The 26,439-nt window shown below is 44.0% G+C and overlaps 1 protein-coding gene across 1 annotated transcript; it reads right to left on the bottom strand.

Annotated features, from left to right (window-relative positions):
* Nucleotides 1-899: 899 nt before the first annotated feature.
* CLIC4 (chloride intracellular channel 4) lies at nucleotides 900-26,439 on the bottom strand. The gene is made up of 6 exons (XM_004186169.6): nucleotides 26,255-26,439; nucleotides 12,564-12,673; nucleotides 7,787-7,912; nucleotides 6,876-6,982; nucleotides 5,691-5,872; nucleotides 900-4,911 (listed from the first exon to the last, which is right to left on the bottom strand). Exons 1-6 carry the CDS (start codon nucleotides 26,324-26,326, stop codon nucleotides 4,747-4,749), a joined length of 762 nt encoding a protein of 253 aa, XP_004186217.2. The 5' UTR covers nucleotides 26,327-26,439; the 3' UTR covers nucleotides 900-4,746.

Raw genomic sequence — 26,439 nt, 5'->3', positions numbered from 1 at the left:
GTAAGAACACAGCAGTTCTTCTCTTGAGTCAAAGAATCATGAGTTCTCTTTTCCCAGCTCTGGAAAGCATCCAGCATCAGCCTGGAGAGCTCATCCCAAATTTAGGCAGGCCCAGAGCAGGAGGCTCTGTGGGGAGGGCTGCTCCCCTCCACTGCTCACCAGCTACAGCCCAGGCTCTGGGTGGTGAAATGAAGGTTTTTAGCAATTACCTGATGACTAACTCACCTCCATGGCTGTGATTTCTTTCAAACATTGCCATCACGACCCCAGCTTGCTCAGTCACAGCTTTTGGCAGCCCTGGAAAAACACTAACCCAGATTAAAACACTTTGGTACTGCCAGAGCTGCTGCATCTTATCTGAAAGCAAAGACAGCAAAGAAACCCATCTGAAACTCAGAACAAGAGCTCTGAAATCCAGTAATTCTATAATGGGATCAATTCAATCTCAACTCCTGAAGTGGCCACTCAGGGGATAGAGTTGAACCAAAGTTGAGTTTGTTGTTTTGTTTTTTTTTTTTTGGATGTCTTTTAAATCAAATCTCACAAATCTCCAAAAACCTGCATTCCATAGAAGAGCAAGCTACCAAGATCTGTTCTTAACTTTCCACTGAAATTCTGAAATAAATCACCTCACTTCTCCTAAAGAAATTGTGGAAAGTCATTATTTCTCAGCTTGTTCTTAATTTTAAGGAAGTTCTAAATTTTCAGGGGCACCACAGCTGGTTATAGTGTTAGAAATAACACTAATTCTGCCTTAAATCACATCATCACTGAAAAAACCCTAAACCCAAAAGCCAAAAATGGAGAATATAATTACTAAGTTGTGTTATGCAGCTCAGCCCATCAACCTGCAGTCCTGGATTTCACACAAAATCTTCAGAAATAAGAGAAAGATCTGCTTGGTAGTGAAAATATAATTTTATTTAACAATAGCTGCCAGCAGTATACTGGTATATCTGTAAAAGATGTTCCAGAAAGTGAAAGACATAAGCAAACTACAACAAATTGTATCAACTCTTCAAGTATTTCTGCAAACCACGCTCCAATCCTTGATGTCCTGTCTTGGGAGTCTCCATCCCCTCATCCTGCTCCCACCCCCTCCAGAAACAAAACTCAGGAGTTGGTGGCACAGGTTCTGAGGGAGTTGGAGCATTTCTCACTTGGGTTTCAGCCTTCTCCTGAAAAACGTTCACAGGATGGGTTCAGGTGGTTCTGAGTGGCAAAGGGAGCTCAGCAGAGTTGGCTGCACTTCCCCACTTTTTGTTCTGCACCCAGATAGGCATCAGTGGGTTTGGCTCCAGCAGCTCCCATTTACTCCTGTCTGTGCTCCTTTGATACCAAATGCTAATTTGCTGCTTTAGCATAAAAATTTGATTACATCTCTCTCCTTATCAGGGAGCTGCACGCAGCTCTCGATCAGTTTGGACATGCCCAGTGTGGAGAAAACACCGATTTTATGGGAAAATGCAAAGCTGAAAGCTGGGGCTGCCCTTGTGGGACATCCAGGAAAGGGATGGACAGGGAAGCTGTGGAGGGGCTGGAATTGTTCCACAAGTCCCACACGCCTCTTGTTCCACAGGCAGCCTTTCCACAGCAGGGATCTCCTCAAGAAGGAAAGCTTTGTTAAGGGGGGAAAAAAATAAAATAATAATGCACCTAGGATAATCTGTTCTCCCACACAAAAACAGGGTGCAGGTGATGGATTTTCCCCTTGTGTTCAGGGAATACACAAGTCACCTGTTTTAATGCGAATTTCAGCATATTTCAGCTTGAGAATAAAGTAAGTTATTCAGCATGCTAATACATGCAACCAACTTGCAAACTGGAATGCCTACTTGAAAGGGTAACTGCTGTTTTTAAATTGGAGAAGGGGCTAGAAGCAGCATTTTAAATTTAAACAGGGGGTAGATTAATTGCTGTTTGATGAAATTAAAAATGCATTTAAAGATCAGATTGTAAACAAGTTGACAGAAGTCAAGAATTTACATAGTTATGAAAGGGCTTTTTTTAATTAGTGTGGAGCTGGTGATTGGGGCCAGATGAAAGTGCTCTGCCCACACCAGACGCTGCCGTTCCCCGCTGCTCTGCAGGGATCACCTACGGAGCTGGAGCTGCTCCTCTCCACCAGATTCCTGCTCCCTCCCGAGCCAGAAGGGGCTGGGCAGCTCCTGCCACAACAAAACTGCAGCAGGAAGCCTGAGAGACACCCAGGACAGTTACCATGCCAAGCTGGTGCTCATTGGAATTCCACCTCCGAGGGAAAGGCTCCTGTGTGCTGAGATAAGGAAGCCGCTGGTCACAGACAGAGCTTGAACTCTGTTTACAAGCTCTCAGACACAACTAAATCACTGAGGGAGAGGGGGAACGGTTTGAAGGCTGCCTGAACAGCAGAGGGAATGGATTATGTCAGAAGAAGCCTGAGCTGGCGTTGAGGGAGGTGGGGGTTGCTTGCAGCACCCCAGGAGCTGTGGGTGCCCTGCTCTCTGCACTCCAGGGATGATTCCCTGGGAAAGGGAGAACAGCCTGACTCCACAACCCCATCAACACAACTTCCAAGGGCCATCCTGATCCGTTTTTGAAAGGAGAGCTGAAAACTTGACAAAGATATGCCCACAATCACGTGTTTCCTACAGCTCTGTGAACCCTGTGGTGGCCAAGAGCACCAAACCAAGGAGGGTTGTGTTTGGGGTTTCTTCACCCCATGTGGCATTAAAAATGCTGCTCTCTAAATAAAAAAGTCATTCCTTTTTCTAGATGTCATGTTGTAGCAGAGACTGAAGCCCTACAGAGGATCCTTATGGCTGAGGATCTTTATTCAGGAGGGGAACATGACATTAGAACAGAGTAATTATTAAAGGGCTGCAGTCAAGGTTCTCCTCCCAGGTCACTCCCCAGGATTTCCCTCTGTGCCTAAACATTCCTGTAACAAATCAGAACAGGGATTAAGTGTATCTAAGAGAGTTGCCTTTGAAAGAGATGTGACAGGATTGCTAAGTGCCTTTATATTGGAATTCTAGCTCTAGGAAGGCAAGGCACCACAAGCCAGGCATACAAATATGGATCTGGTTCTCTACCTCTTCTATGTCCAACTAACTCCATGGGTACATAAAGTAGCAAAAGCAGGATGCTTAGAAAAGTCAGGCTGGTTTTCAGAAAGCCAGTGCTTTACCAAAAAAAAAAAAAAAAAAAAAAAATTTAGTGTATAAAAGTGTTTGTGTGAGCATTTCCACGTTATTGCAGAATGTTAAATATTCCAAAAACAACCTAGCAGGAATAGCACTTTCCAGCTTCTAAAATCAGTTAAATATAAAAGTATCTTTACAAAAAAATAGGCATATAAGTCTAGCATTCTTTGGAGTTGTTTATGATGGTCTTTTAAAAATAACCTAGCAGTTTATTTCGTGCATCAAAACCATTAATTTTAAACAAGAAAACTATTCCCTGGTTTAGAAACATTTGAAAATTGCTTTTAAAAAAATTGTAGTGCTATTCCTCAGTGTTGCTGTAAAAAGAATTATGCATAGTAGTGCAATGATTATGAGTATGCAAAACTGCAGTCCAGGTGCACAAAAACAACTGGGATAAATTCAATGGAAAGGACTGGATTCCACCACCATTTCTTTACAAAATCCCAAGATTTCCTTTCAGGAAAAAAAAAACCTACTATCATTTAAGGCAAATGTTCTCTTTAAAGGTCACTTTAGCTTTCTTCAGAGAAGAAAGGGCATTAAAAAGTTCCCATTTCATGGCTCTCAGTCCATTTTGCATCACTAATCATTGCACTGCTATTCCCCACCCAGAGTTAGGACGCTACAGTTTCCATGGATTTGGGCTATGACAGAACAGATTTTTAAGTAAAAATCACCAAAAATACCTATACAATCAAAAAGGCTCTTAACTACCAAAAAGAAAGCCACTTGCAATTCTTAAGGTGAACAGAGGGCAGCTTCCAACTCTGTTGTTTCCTAATGGAAAATCCTGACAATTATTTGTTTGCTGCAACTCAAAATTCATACAATGCAGGTGTTTAAATCTCCTCAAGCTCTTGAAGACACAAAAAACATCAACTCTGAGCTTTGAGCTTCCTGCTCCAGCTCTCAAGCCTGGATTCAAACTTCTCTGATGCTGAGGTAATTCAAATCCAAGGTTGACATTGAGTCCATTCTCAACCATTACTATGACTTCAAATCCAAGAAATTTTTAAAAAACACAACAAAACAAACCAACAAAACATCGCCAAATATTTTGCAAATGGCTCTTTTGGATACTAAGTTCCCTTCTCTATGTAAATAGGATAGACAAGCAGGTACAGTTCAATGTGTCACAGGCATGACAGGTGTGTACAGATCTTCTGGAAAAGCAATAAATTCCAAAATACATAAATATTCCTTGTACCATACAGTGAGACAGGATCCTAAACCAATTCCTGGACAAATCATAGACTAAATGTTTACAGAGAAAAGCAGCAGGGGCAAGCCAACCCTTCATACTGAAGAATCCAGTCACCCCAGTGCAACGGGAACACAAGACTGCATCGATCATACTCAAAGGCTGTGAGAGGAGGTCAGGAAAAACAAGCCTGTAATTAAGTCTGCAAACTTTAGGTAATTACTGTACCTGGTCTATCCACGTGACTTGGAGTAACTGCGAGTTCATGCAAAAAACAATTGCTATTGATATGAAAAGAGCAGTCTGTTAGAAGCATTGTTACGGGATATGCAGGACCTGGTCCTCTGCAAGTGCTGGTTACTTGGTGAGTCTCTTGGCTACGTCACTGTAAGCTATTTCAATCTCCTTGTCTCCAGGACAGGTGTTGGTGAACTCATCCCTGCTGTAAGCATTTGTCAGGTATCTCCAGATCCCTGTCATCTCCTTGGGAATCTCGAAGTTGCGGTATTTTTTGGCCACCACCTGGAACACAAGAATTACGCTATCAATTTACATCCTTGACTTTAAATACTTTTCCAGCCTTGGCCACTCTCTTGTGAAGTTATCCTTCCAGCTTGGACGCTTGGGATGACTCCTGAAGTTCCCAGAGGCTGTTCCTGAGGGATGCCCCTGGCCCCGGCTGTTCCTCAGCGCTGCTCCTGCCTCGCTCCCCTTGGGGCAGTGATCACCTAGGGAAACTCTTCCGCAGGCAGGCAGAAACTGAGCCTGTGGCTCCATCTGCAGTACAGACCTGACACAGATCACTGCAGGCAGGAGGAGGAATCAAACCACACTGATGTGGGCACATCTGCACTCCTGTGCTTGTTGCAGGCTGCCTCTTCCAAGATTCCAACTTGCATTTTTTATCCAATCCCTTTACTTCCCACTGTGTCATGTACTTTGTTCTGGAGCAGTTTCCTCTACAGAAGTGAGCAGACACCCACTTCAGCCATTACCTGCTCCCCTGATCTTCACCCTCCTCCTCCTTGTGAGCTCTGCAGCTCTCTGAGACCACGAGGTCAGTGCAGGGAAATGGGGTTTGGCCCCTGACATTCACATCCTCTGCTGCCCAGCCTGCCCCAGTTTCACACTGCACTGAACTCCACTGCTCAGAGCCCTTGTGAATGACTCAAACTCTGCACAAATTCAGCTGCTAAAAGTGCACTTAAGCTTACAAACAGCTGCAGTTAGCTGGGCTCAGGAATGGCACAAACCACAAATATTTTCTCCTGCATTTTCCCTTGCCACTCCCCAGGTTTTACCTTGACAATGTGCAGTTTGGGCAGCAGGTTGCAGTCGGCCAAGGTCATCTCGTTGCCATCCAGGAACTTGCGGGTGGAGACTGTGACATCCTCCAGGCTGTTCTCATCGATCTCGTCGGGCAGAGGGGAGTTCAGGTACTCATCCAGCTTCTGCAGGGTTTTCAAGAGGCCACGTTCTAAGGCTGCACAGGAAGGAATGATCCAAAACAAATATTAAACTGAGACTGGTACCAGATCTGAAATACAAACGCCACGGCCCTGAAGGATTTGTAACTCTTGGTCAGTTTTTTTGTGCCTCTGTGCTCACCAGAACACTGAAACTGGACCAGAATCTCTTTAAATATCCCACATATGCTGTTTATTTAAAAGCGGGCTAATATAGGAGCTTGCACTAATTTAAAATACTGCAAGACTGCCCACAAGGGTTTATTTTTGGTTTAAAAAGTGGCTTATGTCAGTTTCTTAAGACTGTGCCTAACTGGCTTAAACTGATTAGAATTAAGCTGTGCTGGGGTTTATATACATTTAAACATAATCTGTTTAATGTCACATGCTCAGCAAACAGCCCTGACCAACCCAGAGCACCCAGGCTGGAGCTGGAATACAGCAGGATATGGAAAGCAACAGCAGGTTTATGGAATGCAGCAGCAGAGGGCAGCACACCCCATAAAAATCCCCGTTTATTTCCCAACTATTTACAAATATTTTGCATCTCTCCCTTTGAAATGCAGCAGAAAGGAACCCTGATTCCCTGAATTTGGTTTTCTCTCTAAGTACTTTGAGGACAAAATTGATTTGTACTGAACTACTTAAAGGCCCAGCTGTGAGTTCTTTACCCCTTATTGATCCCTCATGTGAAATCTCCTGTTTTCCCTCCACACAGAAAGGTTTTAATCCTTTAATGGAAGTGACACGAACTAAGCTTAGCTCAGAACTCTGAATGGAAGCCCTCAGTCCTAGAGAGGTGAAATAAGAGCAGCAGATGCACAGAAATCCAACCATTGGGGCATGACACAAACTCTGTCTGAAATTTGCTTCTGGATGTTGAAATATTTATCCTTCATTCAAGAGTTTTGAGTGGCTGCTGCACAGAGAAGATCCAATGCAGGGGATATTTATGAACCATGCACACCCCACTGAAATTCTGATTGAAAGCAGGAGTTCACTGTCCCCCCAGTGACCCACCTTCATTGGCTTCCGGTCTAGAGTTCTTGATAAAAGCAGAAAATTTGGCAAATATGTCCATTCCAGCAGTGTTGGATTCTGGATGCTTTGGTGAGAGTTTCAGGTACCTGAAAAGCAGCAAGGAGCAGATCTACAGCACTTTCAGCAGAATGGTGCTCACTATCTATGAACTAGCACAAAATGGGACTTTGTTACTGATTTATCCTTTTCCAGACTGGCTCCTGAAGTGTAGTATAGTAGTAGTAAACACATTAAACACACTTAGTAGTAAACACAGTAAGGTTTTTAAACCCAGCACTTTCCAGAGGGACACCAAAGCACATTGCTGCTTTCTGAATGAGACACTTGGTACAAGCAGAGTGTCTGAGGAGCCCAGGGGGCACACACACATCTGTAAGCAAAATATAGGGTTTTCCATTTCAATTAACATCAGAGAATTATGGACTCCACATATTTCAAAAAAAAGCCTGAAGTTTTGCTATGCTGAAAAGACAAAACTGTCAAAGGCAGTGTCTGGATCTGCCTGCCAGCTGAAGAGTAGAAAGCCAAGAGTCTGGAGAAAGTTTGAACACATTAAAAAACAGTCCCACTATAGGTTAGGCCTAAGTTTTGTACAGCAGACTCATCTTCATTTGCATTATTTGAACACAAATGTGCCTGTCACCAAAAGGAAGAGTTTGAAAGTGCAGAAAGGATGACCAGGGTATACAAAGGATAATTTAAAAATAATCTTAGAGAGAAAACAGTTTTTGATCTAAAGATGGGGGAGCTGAAGGGAGGAAGGTATGACAAGCAAGAACTATCCTCCATGTCTTCAGTTTATTGATGCTGAAGAACACCTTACTTAGGGCAGCAATCCCCTGTGAGAACCGTGCCTGTCTGAGGTGACAAAGCATCAGTTTAACACTTACTTGGGTGGGGCCAGAACATCTTCCAGGAACTCTTCAATCTTGTTCACGTCTGTTCTCACTTCCCCGTTGTATGTGATGAAGGGTGGGTGAGTGCCTGGAGCCAGATTCTGAAGGTCTGCTGGTTTCCTGGCGTGAGATGCAAACCCATGAGGAGCAAGCAGGGCACAAAATTTCATTGCTTCAACCACAAAAGCACTGCTGAGGTTTCCACATCCTCAGTTTTAAATAGACACCACCAGTTTACTTTCTAAAATGAGAGTTTACAACTAAACATTTTGAATACACTTGCTAACAATTCATTTAAAACAGTTAAAAATAATTGCCTCCTACCTCTGGCTGTGTTTATTCTCAAATCAATACAGTGTTGACTAGAAGAGGGATACCTGTACACACATCACACATTCTCCCTCTTTCCCCAGCCCTACAGAAGAGTTTATATATAGCATAATCTGTGCTAACCCTCCCCCCTCACACAGAGCTGCTCTGGAAAGAAGCAACTTTGCTCCAGCCCAGTGTATAAAGCATTTATTACGTGCCCAGGGAGTTTGGGTCCAGGCAGGCTGACAGATGCTCAAACATCGTGTTTAAAATGATGCTTCAGTTTCCTCCAGTGAAAAAAGGAATTTACAAACAAGAGCAGCACACCTGGGAGAGGAATCCCACATTAGGATTAGACATGAGAGAAACAGCAAAAAGCTGAAATACTCAGCCATTTCTAGCTTTATTTCTAAGTAACATTTCTCTCAGGTAGAGCAGAGCAGAGCCACCACATCCTGCTGGCCCAGCCACAACAAACTGGCCCAGCTGAAAACTCTGCCAAGGTAAAGCTGCCCCTTGGTTCCTGCTGAACAAATCCAGGCTGGACCATAACCCTGAACTGGGACTGAGCCCTGTCCAGCGTGGCCACGTTCCTGAGCCAGCTCCAGGCATGCAGGAACTGGATTTCCTGGAAACTGCAACTGCAGTGCAAGAAATCCTCCTGACAACACCAGACAGGGAAACTGAGCTGGTGACATGCACAGCCCCAGTCCTGCAGGGCAGCATGAGAGAGCAGCACGTTCAGGGAGAGCAGCTGGACCCTAAACTGAGCCCAGCTGACAATCGATCTTGTTTTCCATCTCTTACAAAATTAAGAACCCCAGTCAGAATGTCATGTCCTGCCCCTTTTATAGAGCCAAGGGTGCTTACTTGTAAGACTGAATGAGAAAAGTGATTTTCATACTTTACCCTGCTTTAAGCCAGGGGATGGAAACCTTATGAATACAGGAATTTAACTATTTTCAATTTTCAAGCTTCTGAGAAGTTATATCTCACTAAGAGCTGCCACCAGTCTCTCACTTTTAGGATTTAAAGTCTGTCATTGGGTAATGCTTTAAGTAGCTTAACACTTCATTTAAATACAGCTTTGTAACTCCCAACAATTACAGGAAGTCATCGTGGCTCCCTTCCAGTTCCCCATGTTGACCAGATAAAATTCCTCAAAAGGAATGTTATTTTAAAAACAAACAGGGACAAGACCACAGGATCCGCAGGAATACTATCAAAGGCAAGCTTTAGTTCAGAAACAGATTATTCCAAACAACTACCCAAAAAAGTTTTCCAAAGAACCAGAGTGCATCTCGGAGTACTTTATCCATCCAGGCAGACCACCTGGATCTTTCATCAAGAGAAAGAAAGCAGAGATGAAGATCCCACAGCCCAGGCCCAAGCATAACTCAGGGTTTGATTTCCAGTTTGCTCCTCCTGCCAGGAGATCCTAACCAAGCCCTTGGAGCACAAGCACACAGGAACAGCCTTAAAAGGCTCAGAGTACAAATTCCCTTAACAGTCAAACAAGGAGGCAATTACTGTAACAGTTTTACTTCAGAGATAAAGCTGGAGAGCTTAGAAACCAAACCCAAACAAAAAACCTTTCTGTAACCACTCCAAGTAATTCCAAGATGGTTTGTGCCTACCCCAAAGTTTACCAGGGGTTTTGGAGGCAGGGCCACATTAATTATCTGGCCGTCACTACCCCCAGAGTTAAGGTGTAAACACCTCATGGCTTTGCCACAAACCAGAATAGTAATTAGCATGCAAATTATTTCTTGTAGAGCAGACAAAATCCAGCCCCTAAATGGAACACTTTTATAAATTACAAAAATACTGCAATGAGGATCTGAAGAGTAGCAGGGGAAAAGCCAGCACTAAACCCCAGTTCCTCAGAAGTATTTCACACTGCTGAAGTTGGATTCATCTCTGGGTGGTATTTAATATTTATTTTGAATATTTCATATCGTTATTTATGCTTTGCCTGACAAAGGAACTGTAAAAGCTCCAAATGAAGATGCTTCTAACAGGATTTCAGTGCTCAGCTGAAGGCAAGCTGGCTCTGAGTGCTGTTCCAAGCCCAACAAATGGTTTGTGCAGTGCAGCTCTGCTCTGGCCTCCAGAACAAGCCAGAGCTCTGGGCACCAAAATGCTGCTGCCCAGAAGGGAAGAATGAAGCCTCTGTGTGCCCAAAGAGAGGGAAGAAATGCCTGACTCCTTGCAGAGGGTGGGACTGGCCTCCTCTTTGCCTATGTGCATATTTTGTGCGTTGAGAGCAGAGGGGAGCAGTGCAGAATGTGCCTTTGTTAGCACAGGGCAGTTCTGGAGGGGAAAGCACAGGCAGAGTCAGGCAAGGCAGGCTCAGATTTTCCTGTGTCCCATGTCCCTCACTTGTGAACTTTTGTACCCAACCATGACCTTTTCAGCCTCACAAACAGACAGAACTGGCCTTGCTCCTGTGCAGCACTGACGTTATGAGGCACAGGCAAGCAAAGCCTTTCTTCTGGTTTTGACCAACAAAATAAATTCAGTTTTTTTAAACAATTCCTGCTCTGCTCTTTGAGTTTGTGTCTAACAGGAACAAGGAGCAGAGGAGATAATTGGCTTGAATAAAGTGCTCACAAAAGCAGTTTCTTGTAGCAACATTAAGGCACCACCTAACATCTATTATCATTCTGACAGTGATAACAAGGGGAAACAGCCCCACATGATATCAAACATTTCCTATTAAGCACTTGGCTGGATATGATGTTCTGCAAGCTGCACTGCTCTGCCACTGGGTATTGATCAGTTCACAGTGTTCAAGTTGTATTTAATGACATCTAAATAAAGTCTAGAAGGAATTAGGTTTGTATCAATATCTATTCCAACCTGAACTAGCTTCAGTGGTCTTTTGTTTCCTTTCCCAGAGAACCCCTTCAGTGCACAACACAAAGGTGGTTTATTTGACCTACTCCCCTGCAGATCTTTAATTTTGCACTTATTTTGTGTTTTCCCCTCCTCAACAGAAAGAAGAAAAAAAAACCTGAAAGAAAGCTTTCCTTGTTTAACAAAGGTCAACTTTAAACATCTGCAACCAATTTATAGGCTAAAAGTTACTCTTACATCCCATTCCCCCATCCAGTTAACTGCAAGTTGCCAGGGGGACACAAAATAAAACCAATTCATCAGGAATATTTGGCATTTTAATGATATCTAAACTGGTTCAGCAATAAAAAGCCTTTCAAACCTAAAATATCTCTGTCCACCTCCTCCTCCTGCCCACCCCAATAACTGCAATAGGTTAAACAACCCTATCATTAAAAGAAAAGGAAATCCCAAACTACCAAGAGCCACAAGCACCAGTTCTGCTCCTGAGCTTGCACAAACCACGGGCAGGGCTCGGTGGAAGATGTGACACGTTTGGTTTATGGGGCTGGCAGCACCAGTATTTGCAGGGAAATCCCACACTGCCCAGAAAAGCTCTTTGAGCAGTTCCAAAGGCACCCAGAGCTGACAAAAGCTGCTTTCTGCCCCTCACCACACATGGAAGCCTTTAACACTCCTTGCCAGCACTGAAGCAGCAACTTCAGTGAATTTTAAAACCCAAACAAGTCACCTCCCTCAAAAAACTCCCAAGAGGTTAAGTGCAGCAGCAGGGTGATTTCTCCCTTCTATGTTGGATTCAGTGCAGAACACTGTGTTTCTGTTGGCTTTATTCCTGAAATTCAGGTTTGGAGGCACCGGCAGCCTCCCCTCTGCAGAGCTGTGACCAACAGAGTTTTCCATCAGTGCTGGGAAAACATGACTTCACACCCAAAGCAAACACAAGGGCCCTGCTGAATTTAGCCCTTTCATAATAAAGAATGCCCAGCCTGAGGAAATTAAGACTCCTGGATTCACTTCTCACTGTTTTTAGCCACCAAGGTACTCATTTCATAGAGGAGCAGTTGCAATTTAGGTGACAGCACCATGGCTAATCTAGCTGACACAGAACAAAGACAGAATATTCTACATTTTATTCCTCCCCATTTCACTTGGATTTACCCCATGGGCAGGTATTTTCATTATTATTGCACAATAACCAAAATAATCTTAAAAATGTTAAGAAAATAAGGAGGCTGCACATTGTTTGTGACAATTATCCATCACTGGAGATTTGACAAGAAGGTGGTTGACTAAAGATATCCATCTGTCCCCACTTAGGGCATCTTGATGTGAAGTCAGTAAAGGAAGAGTCAATGTTCAGTTACAAAAGACTTGTGTGAGTTTTACAAAGAATCACTGAACAAATTCAAGAGAACTTACCATTATTTTTAGTTAGATCATCAATGAAAGCACCATTTGCATCCAGGTTGCCTCAGTTAATGATTAGGACACATTTTAATTTCACAAAACCAGCCTGTAAGCCATAAAAAGCTCTGGCCAAAGCTTTGTTCCACCAAGGGTGCTGAACTTCTGCTGGTCCAATAAATCAAGTATTTCTTACCTCTTCAGGTCCACTGTTGTGACACTGAACACGACTCCCTTCAGCCACAGGATCATGAAGAGCCTCTGGGAGAAGGGACAGTTTCCTATGCTCTCACCATCACTGCCAGCCTGCAGGACAGAACAGAGCATTAATGTGGGCAGGGCTGTGCCATCTGCTCATCTCACAGGCACTGCAACAGCTTTGATTAAACACACACTCAGTACAACTGAAATTGCTACATTTGTCAAGTTTTTACTTGTCATGTCCTCTAGCTGCTCAAAAAACCTATGGAGCAATATTTCAGTTATCTGTGACACTGCCAGTGCTGCAGCTGCCCCTGGCAGCTGAAAACCCCCTCTGAGCAGCCACACCTTCTGATGGCAGCTTTCCAATGGCACTGCTGTTCTCTGCTCTTTATTACTCTTTTCTCTTTCTTCTCCAAGGCATAGCTAATTAATTGGAGTCATCTCCCAGTTCAGTGCCTCTATCTCTGCCTGTGCAGTGCTCCAGGGAGCCAACTGCAGCCAGGAACTGAGAATTGATTGTACTGCAGGTGTTGTGAGGAAAGACATAACTGTGAGTACATAGAGACTTCACTGACAATTAAATAATATCCCAAAGCCACTTTTTATAGGCAATTTATCAATCAGTCTTTGTCCCAGCACAACAAAGGCCCATTAGAAAGCAGCAGTGAGCTCCCAGTGATAGCACACATCTCATCATCACTCTGACAATGAAGGATGCATTGCTGACTTGGAAAATTTTATTTTTTTTCTGGGCTAGAATGAGGCACTGGAAACCTTTGTTATAAAATTGAATCCTCTGAGAACTCGCTCAGTTCTTAAACCTGCCAAATTTGTCCGATTATTCTGACATGTACTTAATATTAGATGGGTTTCAATGGATTTTGCTTATTATTGTTATTATTACAATCCTTCCAAGAGGGATTTTCATCCATGCAATTCTCAAAGCTTGGCCAACTCTTTCATCACCACAGTGAGGAGAATTCAGAAAGACTTTGCAAGTTAGGAAGAGTAACAGCAGGATTTTCAAAGGTCAGGAAAAGAGAGTTTTTCAGTGAAACTGTCTTAAATTCGGAAAGCTGTTTTGGGTTTTGTAAAGTCATCTTTAATTGCAGATAAAGCTAAGTCTCTTTAACAGCTGCTGAAGATTTTTAAATTAATTATTGTTCCTACAGCTAATGAACTCATTCCTGCAAGTGTCCCTCCTGTCAGAGCTTCCAAAGACCTCGTTGTAGATAGAGTCAGTTTTCTTCAAACCTTTATTAGTGTCATTAATGAAGACTTGACAGAAAAAGGAAGTTGTTATTCTGCCATAAATTACAAATTGCCAGCTTTATCTTTGGATAGTAGAGTCAAACTTGCAGCAGATTATTATTGATGGATTGTCTTAAACTCTGCCATGTGTTTGCTCAGGAGACTGAATTCTAGAAGAATCTAGAAAAAGGATATTATGTTAATATTTAACTCCATCACTGTCCCTGCACACAGCAGGCTGTATTTCAGCTATTCCCTCCCCTCCACCGTGTTTACACTGGAACTGACATTTCCTACAGGTAAATTATAGATTTATATTCATCTGCTTTTTCTGTTGCCACGTGTCAGGTCTGATCTACCTTTGGAAAAAAGGGACTGAAAAACACAACACAGCATCCCATCTAAGGAAAATAGATATTTTGTACTGCCCAGGGTAATTCATGCTTTGAAGCAGAAATAACTCTTTGACTCAGAACTGATCTGAGTCCTCAAACGTCAAGCAAAGCCCGAGTTACACTGCAGCAACAGCACAGGCTGAAATCCCCATCCCATTAAACTTTACTTGGCCCACTGGAATCCAAACCAAAGCTACTTTAAAATCATAGAACTGCACAAAAAGTTGTTTAAATTTTCAGGCTGACCTGTGGCTTTCATTAAGGTGCATCCTCCTAAACCAAAATCAAATTGACCAAAAAAGGTCAAATGCATTTTCTTATCCTGAAGCTTTCCTTCTCTCCCAACTCAAGTGCAACATCCCAAGTGAACAAGCAACCAGCAGCATCTGCTTTAGTTTAGGACAGGCTGTTTGGATTATCTGAGTCAGAGGAGGGGATTAGAGCCCAGTAACCGTCAGTGCTATGCACAAAGCCCAGCAGCCTGAACGGAGCCCAGACTGTTCTGTCTGCAAACGTTTGTCCCACTTCTGCTCCAAAAAGCCCCAAGTTATTCTGAGCACACACTGCAGAAGGAATGCACTCAGAATGCCAAGAAACTTTGGCTCCAGAGCTCTGGAGCTAAGGAATTCTGCTCTGTAAGTGTTTGCCCGAGAGGCCCATTTTGTGTCTGTGCTTGATGCTCCAGCCCCTCCTCGGGAGCAGCCAGCTCTGGATTCTCCCTCAGTCCATGGATTCTCTTCTGAGGGTCCCCACTGTGCTGGGTGCTCCTGCAGGAGTCACTCCTGGCTTTGATTTTCTCTGCCAGAACAGAGCTGTGCTGGCAGTAAACTCTCAACTTGACATATTAGAAGAATACTCTGAAATCTGACATGATTTGTCATGCAGGGGTTAATCATAGAATAATTGTTGCTTGTCATTGCCTTGTCTTTGAATTCAGGCCATAAAATTCCAGGATCTCTTCAGTGTCTAATCCTCATCACCATCAGGGTAAAGCAAATATTACATGTTGACTTCTTTGCAATAACAGGTTATTTGTTATTTAACAAGGTTATAGTCATTCTGTACTGAGAAGCTTTGGGGTTTTATTGCTAATTCTTCTTAAAACCAGTCTAAAAAACTTTATTACAAGAAATATTGGCAATATTACTAATTTCAAACTGCCTGCAATTAGGGCTAATTTCCAATTCTACCATCATCCACTGAAGTATTCAAAAACCTCACCATATATCAAATTTCACTGAATTTCAGGTTTTCAATTGTAGAGATTAGGATCAGAGGAAAAGTGCCACACCTCTCATGCAGCAAGGAACATAGAATTTCTCACTTGCATGTAACCCTCTACAAACTGAATTGAATTCAAAAAACTTCTGAAAAGGTGGCAAAAAGGACCTTGTTAATTGTAAGACATGGCACAGGCAGAGCAGAGCACACACCCTCCAGAACACAGCTCTACAGTGTTCTATGAAAACAAATAAAGCTATTTTTAAAGAAACATTAAATAAGAAAGGAAGTTCAAACGAGAATGGGAGTGTTCCAAGGCAGTAACACAGATCAGCTGCTCATTGAGAAGCCAGCCCGGTTTATCACAGCCACACTGAAATTCCTGGCAACTCCCAGTGCCCATGCTTGAGTGCAGCCTTGGGAAAGGGAAAAACCCCCAAAATCTGCTTATCCCAGTGTCTGCAAGAGTGAGCTTAGCTTGGAAGCCACCTCCTCCCTTTCTCTTCCCCCAAGTAGTGATTTCATTCAAATGAGACCGTTTTTCCAAAAAAAACCAAAACCCCAGAGAGTATAAGTAATCAAACATTTGTTTGAGTGGTTGAACAAGCTAAGGGAAGGAAAAAAATCCATTTAAATTGTGAAATGTTTGTCTCTACAGCTGCATAAAAATTAACCTGAGTCCTGACATGAGAACCTGAGTGGATTTACCTTAGCAACGGAGTGCTGAATTTTATTTCAAGACTAACAAAAAGCCAGACAAGCAAAGAAACATTAAAAGGGCACAAAAACCTTCTTATACAGCACAGATCTGAGAATTCTAGAAATCCTTGGTCCCAAAGATTTCTACAAAATTGTTTCAAATATTAACCAGTTAAAAGGAGCCCACTACAAGTTTCCCAAACTAGATCAAATAACTGTAGAAAAAGAATAAAGTGCATCTGATGAGTAATGTAGTACAGCTCAGTCTCTGCCTGCAAAAATAGAACAAAAGGAAAGGGCAGAACACCAGAAGACCATTTCTTAATTTACCCAAAACTCTCAAGGGAATTTCTCCCAGCTCTGACATCTTTATCAGAAGTGGTATAAGAAGTTTGGATGAAGAGGGATAAAGATGTTTTAGAAGCACCTCACAGAATACTTTTCACCAAAGACAACGACTGGAGCCATCTGACTGCAGCACCAAGGAAATCCCCACTCCCCCAAGTGGGAAATCTGCACTCTGCAAAGTCTAGAAGAATAATGTTCCAGCCAATAAATAGACTGGGGGGAAAATGAAAATGAAAGAGAGGGTATGTTCTGAACTCAGTAATCTTGAAATATGTCTTGAGTTCTAACAATGAAAACCAAACCTGCTGAGAAAACTGCATGAGCAACCCAGCATGATGCAAAGCCATTGCCTCAAACCAGCAGATAACAATCAATTTTGCATGTTTAATGAGCAGTAAGCTCATTCCAAAAGTGAGTAATTAATAATAATCCTTTAAGGATTACTGTTTTGAGAGGAAATGGTTTAAGGTGAACTAACAAAGCAATTCAAGTGAAAAACCTGCAGCAGTTCTGCAGGTCTGGGATAAAGGAACAGAGGATACAGACAGGAGGGGTTTGATGTTCCACACATGAAAAGGGTCTGGCTGTATCAGCCCAGATCCTTGGGCCTTTATCTTGCCAAGCTGAACAGGCAGAATCCCGTGGTGCTGACTGAAGGTTTTCAGATGAGATGTAAAGAATTACAGGCATGGAAGGAGTGACAGCAATCGATGTAACAAATGCTCCCCACAGTGCCATTACTGCAACTGTTCCCTGTGCTCGGGCAGGGCATGGAAGAGCCTCAGGGATGCTCTGTGCTCACACTCACTCTGCAAACCAAAGCAGACCTTAAAGGCTCCCAGTGGCTCAAGTATTGATGAATATTGATGTTCTCCTCTTACTCAAAGAGCAAACCAAGTGAGAAGGTAGTGTGGTGCAGGGATGGAAAAGCTTATCTGCAGCAGTGCTCCACTCCTTGCCACCCTCCCAGTGCTGCAGTTTGAGAAGGGAGTTGGTTTGTTTTTAGGGAAGGAACAGGTCAGGGAGCAAGGCAGAGTCCAGCCCTGACTAAATCCAGTTCAACCAGATTTAATCTGAGCACTGAGTGACAGGGACACTTCCTCCTGTCACCTCTGCCTCTCCAGGACAGGGCACAGCTGGGGCCACCACCTCCAGGGCAAAGCTTTTCCTTGTGCCACCAGGCAGAGCAGAGATGAACACAACATTTCAACACAGGGCACAAAAATTGGGCTGACAGCCCAAAGAACTTCCCTGCCACGATGAACAAAACCAGGAAAGGTGGGAATCAGAGAAAAACTAACAGCACATCCTGCAGAGGGTTCAGGACATCAGAAGTGCCTTTTTGAAAGTCAATTTTTAATTTGGTAACACTGTTTGAAGGTAAACTCTCAAGTCACAACCACCACGCCCTACCCAAATTTACCTCTACTGAGCAACTTAGGCCATCACTGCAACTTTAAATAGCCATTCCTTTGAGAAAAACATAGGTAAATGGAAAACAAAAAGTGTCAGGTCAGTGCTCACACCTGGAATTCCCTAAGATAATTAGCCTAAGATAATTAGTGTGAATTTGTTATATGCTGACTGACATTAACACGCCCAGGGCAAAACCAACCTGAGTTACCACTGCCTCTCATGACCCCTAACACCATTTGTAACCAACCCAAGTTCCACTTCAGCTGAAATTCCTTTAAACTCAGAAAATACTTCAAAATAATTAACTTGAGTGCCTGTGTTTGCTTGAGATCAGGCTCTTTCAGCAGGGAAGGAATGTTTGCCAGCCCATCCAAGCTGCCCCTTCAGTCGTTACCTTTCTGATAAGTCCCCTCTGTGTCACACACCGGACTGGAACAGCCACTGACCATTTTAGGATGATGCTGTTTTTAGCCCTGTGATGCTGCTCCCAAGAAAATCATTAGCAGACTCATCCTGCACATTTTCCTGCAGCTCCTGCTCATTGCTGCCCAATTCCCACTAAAAGCTGTTGGAAAATGCTGTGGGATCCTCATGGTGTATGGAAGTAAGTCCACAATTAAGCAGAATTTAATTAAGTGCTTCTAGTCCTTTGGAGAACAGGAATTATTCCGTGCTCATCCTTTGGGAGAATCAGATGGAGAGTCCCAAACCTGCTTTAAATACAAAACACCATTTTCTTCAGTGAAGAAGTGAGCTTAATGACAGGGACACAAAACCCTGGGTTTATTGTGGACAGACTCAGGACACTTCCTGGCCTGGCACAGGAAAATCCAATTATTCACTAATGGCACAAGCCTGGCATCTCTGCTGTGGCAATACCTCGAACAGAGAGTTCCTGTTGAACAAACCCCACCCAATCAGCGAGACCAGACTGACTAAAACGTGCTGGGTAACATCTTGACACAATCTTGCAATTTTCTGGTAGGAAACTGTAAGCAGACAATTAACTCTGCAGCACTTAGGGTTTCTTTTACACTGCCTGAAAGTTGCCTTTGGGTCTCCAGCATATAAACCAAGAGCAGGAATTGTTGATGACAGTGATTCTCTCTCCCTGGACTTATTAAATTTGCTGAAGTACAGTGTGTGCCTTGGCTACAGCCCAAGGCACCCATTTCCAAACCTCCCCCACCAAATCATGAAGCACCAAAGTGAGAGGAAAGAACTGCAAATGCTGTCATTGGGGCTCAGAAGAACCCAGTCAAATCTGTATCTGTGGCATTTCAGAGTTCTTCAAATAAACCTCTGACTGTGTCTCACTTCTGTGGGACAGGGCAGTCCTGAACCTGTTCACCTGCCAGCAGCACATTCAAAAGCTCTGGGGAGGAAAAACATGACCTGAGACCAAAAGTAGGGCTGAAGTTTCTATTTCAGAGTGAAGGGATTGGGGGAGGCCTGCTCTCTGTCCGACACAAGCAATGCACAAGTAAAAGGCACCTCCCTGACTGAATTCCCCCTCCCCTGGGAGATGGCACCTCTGGGAAACCTGAGTTTCTCCTCTGGGACCTGTGTTCTGATCTCCCTGAGCTCCAGAACACCGTGTCTCACCTAATGCAGCACCCTGAAGGGCCACAGAATTCTCCTTAGGCTTGCTTTGATTTTATTTTTAGATAAAACCACATAAAAAAGCTATTTCCTTTATTTCAGAAAAGCAGCTCTCCAAAGGACAGCCAAAATAGTAAAGCTCCAAGAGAGCCAAAAAACTCTGAGGCTGGCCCAGTAGCACTGACTGATCCCATTAGCTCTTCTCGGGAAAATATACAGATATGACTTCACCCCTGGATTACACTGCTATATTTAGTTTATACCTAATATGGAGATTCAGTGGGGAGAACTCAGTCATTTCCTTTCCTCGGGTAAGTTCCTTGCCCTTTGTCTGGCCAACAATACAAGGAATAAGTCTGAACTCTCAGAGAATTCCCACACAAAGATGTTTGTAATTAACAGCAGTTTAGCTTATGTTTTTCACTTCAGCAGAAGCAAACACCCTAAAAATCCAGATTGTGCCACAAAAGTATTTGACCTGAATTAAAAACCCCAACTACAAAGCAAGTTTAAAAAATAGTAACTGTTACAAATTTTTTTAAGGGAAAAATATTGTAAATATAGGATTTAAGGCTCCTGAAGTCAAACCTCTATTGAAACTTCTGAGAAGATAACATAACAATTTTGGGTTTGGGTGTTTTTACTGCTAAAATACGCACAAACTCTTAATTCCACAAAGAAGCACCTAGCAACTATTTTAAGACTAAAACGATATTCCACACTGAAGAACATGCAGGAAAAAAAAAAACCCAGACCTGATTAGGACAATAAGCTGTTTGTTACAGCTTATTTACCAAGAACTTTGAAGATAAAAATCAAATTAGATGGATAACAAATACAGATATAAACTATTTTTCCATGAACCATCAATTTGCAACCAACCACCACCTTAATTAAATTTTGTTGTCTTAGACAAACCAGGTCCTCCCCTGGCAGACAAAAACCACCTTGTTTTCTCCCATGCTGTCCAGTCCAGGCTTTACAGAACTGCACTGCTCAGTTCACTGGGAAAAGAGAACATTACCAAAACAAGGCAACAAATCCAATTACTGCCAAGTACAGTTATCCAGTCTTAAAAGTCGTTCTTGTGGATTTTTAAGTGCTATGTCCAGCCTGGCCAGAAGCTGGGATTGATGCAGGCACTGGTACAAAAGCTTGCAGGCCTTGTGTTTGTCACATCACAACAAATGTTTCATTTAAACACAATCTGAACACACACTGGTGAGAAAATAACAGTCCAGGCTTTTTGTTTGTCCCTTTGCACACTTTAAAAAAATCAAACTTTAGAGTCCAACAGTCGCTTCCCAGAGTACACAGTTTACTGTTTAATTTGGAGTTCAAGGAATTCCCCAATTAAATTCTTCCAAGCACAAATTTCTGGAAGGGACAACTCAGCCTTCAAAAATCCACATCCAGAGAACCAATGACTTCTCTCCCAACTTCTCTCCCTATTCCAAGACAGACAGGCCTGCTCCTCGAATAAAGAACTCTTTCCGTGCCCAAGATGAGGTCAGGATAGCCATGGAAGGAGCAAACAGTGCCATGAGTCACTCCAGGCTGGGTGGGGGTGATTACCAACTTCTCATCGTGCTAATCCTGTCCCAGGGCTGCCCACTGCCAGATTAGCAGGGCCTCCCACCCACTCCTTAAATTGATTTCTCCTATCTCGTTACTTCTCAACAATCAAGCGCCTTTATGCCCACCAAAACTCTCTTTAAAGAGGATCTCACTCTCTTTACCCATCTTCACAGGAATGCTGGTGTTCACAGTGCCCTTCCCTCTTGGTGAACTCATCATTGCACACTCACCCTGTCACAGACTGACACAAAAACTCGGGACAAGCCTTGGATCCTCAGTGTTCCTTTGTCCCTGACTTTTGGCAGCCTCCAGGCCCTAAAATTTGCCCCACAACGTGTGCTCTGATCACAGGCTTTTCCTTCCACTTCAAGCCCTCAATGCACACCCTGAGAAACCCCAGCTGGGAAAACTGAGGACAGACTTGTCTTTTGTAGCAGGATCTGTGCTGCAGGAATGTGTCCATGGCTTGTGTCCCACGGAGGGAGTGACTCACAAGCACCACCATACAGGCCAACCCTCAGCCTGTGGAGGGCCACCAGCTGAAATCTGGGAATTCACACAGTTTTTAGATCCCTCTGAGGGGAAAAGAGGAAAAGTGCCTGAGACACATTTCAGCTGCAAAGTGAAACACAAGTTCTCCTGACAATCAGAGCTGTCTGGATGTGAATCATTGGGAAGGAGAGAAGGGATGCCAGGGAACAGAACTGTTACTCAGAAGCAATTCCTGACTGAAGGAAAGCTAACTCATCTGTGCAATCCCTCTGGAAATTATTGCCAGGAGGCTTTAAGCTTACTTACCAATGATTTGCAAAAAAAATTAACATTTACACTTGAGACCATCTCAGTACTTTTAAACTCTGTACCAAGAGCACCAGTTCCTGTATCACCACCCAGACTCAAATAAAAAAGCTGAGGATGTTTTTGGCTCTGAGGACTTTCACAGGCAGAATTTAAAGGAATTACAGTTTGCTGGCCAGAGAAGGAAAAGGCCTGATTTATACCCACTGAGCACAGGATATAACTAAATGGTTACACCTCAGTTTACAAAGGGCTCCTTTACAACACTCCCAAGAAATAACCCTCACATGACATTTTGCTGTCTACACCAAACACATATCAAAGAAAGGCTGAGGAGGTTCTCAGCTACTGAGGTTACATCAAACCCTCCAAGGATGAGCTGATGCATAAGGAGGAGACTTATCTAATAAGATTATCAAGCAATAACCCTGCCAAGACTATCTCTGAGAAGCAGCACTGCATGTCTCAAGTCCTGTTATTTCCTTGTACTGACGTGCCTTTAAATCATACAGCTACTTTGTGGGTGAAAAAAGATAAAAATTGATGACAAAGAAGCTCAGGGATGGTTTGCTGTACAGCAGTGTACAGAGCTACAGAGCTGCAGAGTGTCACAGCAGAGCTTACATAAGGGAATGAGCAGAGGGTGAGACAAAGGCAGACCTGAATCCACACAAATCCATCCCGTGGAGCTGCTCCTGGAGATGCTCACATCCCCTTCCTGCCTCGGCCCCAGCACTGCACTGAACAAAAGAGACCCCGAGCCCAGAAGACAAACAGGTTCACCTGCCAAGTCTCTGTTTGGTGCAGATATACAAAAACAGAGACAAGCTTCTGCTACAATCACTGTGAGTGATCCAGAGTGGGGGATTTATTAAATGTGAAATCACAGCTTTTTCTTTTGTACTGACAGACAATTCAAAGGTAAACAGATAGTAGACTCTGATTTTCAACACAGGTGCCCCATTTTGCAATAATATCTTATTTGAGAGCTGCCAGAAATCCAGGGTCTGATTAATTAGCAAGTACACACACGTTACTCAGTGGAGAGGGGAGACCTTCCTCACGGGTTGCCTACATCTGCTCCAACCCATGCCATGCCATGCCATTATCTGCTGGATAATCTGAATTTCTCGTTAGTGGAGTCTGGTGTTTGTTTCCTTTAACACTGAACTTGTTGACTCTCTGTCTTCACCTTGGCATGAGCAGAGGATGCAATCACTGAGTGTCCTCCAGAACACCCAGGGCTGAGCTTTCAGCAGCTCCATCCTCACACACTCCCTTACAGGAACTGCACAGGCAGTTTTGTAACTCTGTCCTGTGACTTCCACAGGTGACTGGGTCTATTTGACCAAGTCACTTCACCACGTTTTTTATTTACAATAAAATTCCATACACCATCAACTTATACCAAGTGACCTGTCTGAGCTGCACTCAAACCCCAGAGCTCAGGTTTCTCCGAGCACATTCACCACAATGCAGCCTTCACTGCTCTGAAATGCCACTAGGGCACATAAAAATATTCCTCTTAGACAATGGAAGCCTCCCTCATTAATAAAACACGGAACAGACAAGGAAACGAAATGAAATCAGATACATTACTGGTTCTGTCCTAATCAGCTCTCAAGAGAAAAGACTTGGAAAATATTTACACTTCGTTTAAAAGAGACCACAGGCAGCCCACCGGCTCTGGAATTAAATAAATCTGGAAGTTTTCATCATGACACCAAGAAACAGAATCACCACTGTAACAGGTTTTCTTACCTAAGTACCCCAATCCTGCAGGGAGTTCTCACAGACTCAGAAAATACAGGTTTCAGTAGATTGATACATTGTCTGGTGGGAAAAATCGTATCAATGTGCTGGTGACAACACTGTGACAGCCGTTCCCAACTAAGCCCAGCCATGTGCGTGCTCCTCCCGGTGTAGAGCCCAGCCTATTTTGTTACTGATCACCATTTAATAAGGCTCAAACCCCACAGTTTGGGCACAGAGCCAGACCCTTTCTCCTGCTTCACGGGTTTGTTTCTCAAGCTTTAATCCCTACCTTTGTTCCATCTCGGGTCTGGCTGCTACAATCCTTTGTGCTCAGGTCATGCAGTCACCGCCCCTGGGCCGGGGCTGGGCTGAGAGCTCGAGTTTGGTCCAGAACTTTTCCCACTACCTCTGCTTGAAGCGCTTCCCCGGCTAACAGGGCACAGGTAGATCCCAGACACGGCCTGAAAAGTGATTATCTTCATGGAGAAACGCTCAGTAACTTCGGATTTTTTTTTTTCTAGATTGCATCCGCAACCATGTGGAAAAACTGCAAGTGAGCATCGCATTCACAGAGGAAAAAACAATTACTAAAATCCAAATTTAGTTATCCTTTAGACAGACACTGTTGGTTCTCTTTAATAAACATATTCTCCTAGCAATTTCTGAAGTGAGCATCGAAATGAGTCAGAAAACAATATTTTATTTGCCTTACAAAAATGCTGTCTTGATAATCCTCAACAGATTCAATAAAGTGTGGGACAGGCAGCAACACCCAGGTGAAACAACTATTTTGGTCTGTCTGCTGGGCTGGGGGTTGTCCTTTATCTGAAGGATTTTACAGGAAATAACCTTTACCTGAAGATTATGAAGGCAGGCAATAATAACCTCTTATTTTAACCTGAACTTTATCCTTAGGGCAGACAGTGCTCAGTGTGCAGCAGTCATCCATAACAATGGGAAAAGGTTTCCTTGAGGGAAAAATCCTCACTGATAACCCCAAATTTAGCCTTCTTAAACCTATGCCAATGAAGAAATTTCAATTGAAAAGTAGAGAAAATTTCCCTGATTTCCACCTTTCATATAATCTCACAGATTTATTGGTCCAATTCTTATTTAATCAGAATGAACACATCTCTCTCAAAACTATTTTTACAGCTTCTTCCATGCCACTCCTCATGCATGAAATATTATCTTTAAACACACCCACAAAGCTGATTTCCCTCTGCCCCCAAATCATTCTGCCATTAATCACTGCTCGAATTTGTTTAAAAATAAGAAAAATCAGCTGGTGAACTTTAGGACAGATGAAGACAAACTGGCATTTTATATTAAAGATACACTGTTATAAATAATTCAAACTAATCTGTAACTTAACTGCTGCAGTTTTAAGTTCTAACCTCTACAATAAGAGCCTAAACAGTCTGACAAAAATCAGGTCTGGAATCCTCCACTGCAATGCTCTCCCTGGGGTCCCATTACCACCTCTTGACTATTAAGAAGTATGAAAAGAGGGAAAATTCAACACATTTAGAGAATATAATTTAAGAAATAAAATCGATATTTAATAAGTTATTTCCAAGGCTCTAGCTGGAAATGTTCATGTTCGTCATCGTTGCTTTTATACAAAGCAATTCCCAAGTTCCCAGATGAAGAGATCTCTTATTTTCTCACTGTAGTTGGAAGAAACTTCATCTGAAGAATTTAAATACTTTTCTGCAGAGGCTTTCGTTAAAGGACGTTTAAACACAGAAAGAGAAGACTGCACGAGGTAATTGGTGCTACTTTTGATATAAAGTAAAAGTAAGATGCTGCATCACCAGAGCCCCGGAGGATGCAAAATATTGCATCATACAGCAATAAATGAATGCAAAACATGTGGAGATACCATATGGTATCTTCGCCAGATAAGAGCAGTACAACACATGCTCATTCTTCCAGTTTGGATAAAAACCTAGTGTTACTTTACATATTCTCTTCCCGTCATAAAAAGTAGACTTTTTGGGCGGGGAGCGAGGAGTAACTCGTGTTTTTGCTGTTTTCTGCCGCCTCGCAGCGCCTCGCCGGGCACACAATGCCGAGCGAGGGCGATCCATCGCGGCGCTCGCTTCCTCCCGGTGCCAGCGCTGCCCGCGGTGCTGCCCCGCACCCGCGGCACCCTTTGCTCCGGGCGGAGAATCTTCCAGCAAAACGCAGCCGGGCCGCACTTTTCCCCCCTCAAAAACAACGAAGTGACTTTGCTTTGCGGTCCGCCGGCGCTATCTCCCGCTCCATCTGCGCGCTCTGACTCACCGCGGCTCCCGCACTCCCTCCCGGCGCCGGGCACACGCCCTCGGCTCCGCTTTTGTGCCCGCACCGCGCCGGGAGCCGCCCCGGGCGCAGCCCCCCGGGTGTTCGGGGGTGCTCGGAGGGGCTGGCCCCGCCGTGCCGGGAGCGGGGTCCGTGGGATCGGCACCGAGAGGCCCGAGGGAGCCGTGAGGGGACTCGGAGCCCCCCGGGAGGGAAGGAAGGAGGGGAGGGGGGGGGAGCGCCCAACGGTCGCGGCGCGCGCGCGCTCGGCGCTCAGACGGGACGAGGCTCCCCCGCCCCACCTCCCCTCCTCTGACTCCCCCCTCGGCCGTACCTTGACGAAGAGCTCGATGACGGGCTCCTTGTCGCCTTCCTTCAGCCCGTTGACCGGCACGGACAGCGCCATTGCTCTCGCTGCTGCAGCCCCTGCCCCTGCCACAGCCGGGACGGCGACGCCGCTCCGCTCCCCTCACCCGCCCTGCGCGCGACTGAGCGCGGCCCCGCCCCGCGCCCGGAGCC

The sequence above is a fragment of the Taeniopygia guttata genome, chromosome 23 (genome assembly GCF_048771995.1).
Source record: "Taeniopygia guttata chromosome 23, bTaeGut7.mat, whole genome shotgun sequence".
Classification (NCBI taxonomy): Eukaryota; Metazoa; Chordata; class Aves; order Passeriformes; family Estrildidae; genus Taeniopygia; species Taeniopygia guttata.
This window is presented reverse-complemented; position numbering and strand designations above follow the sequence as displayed.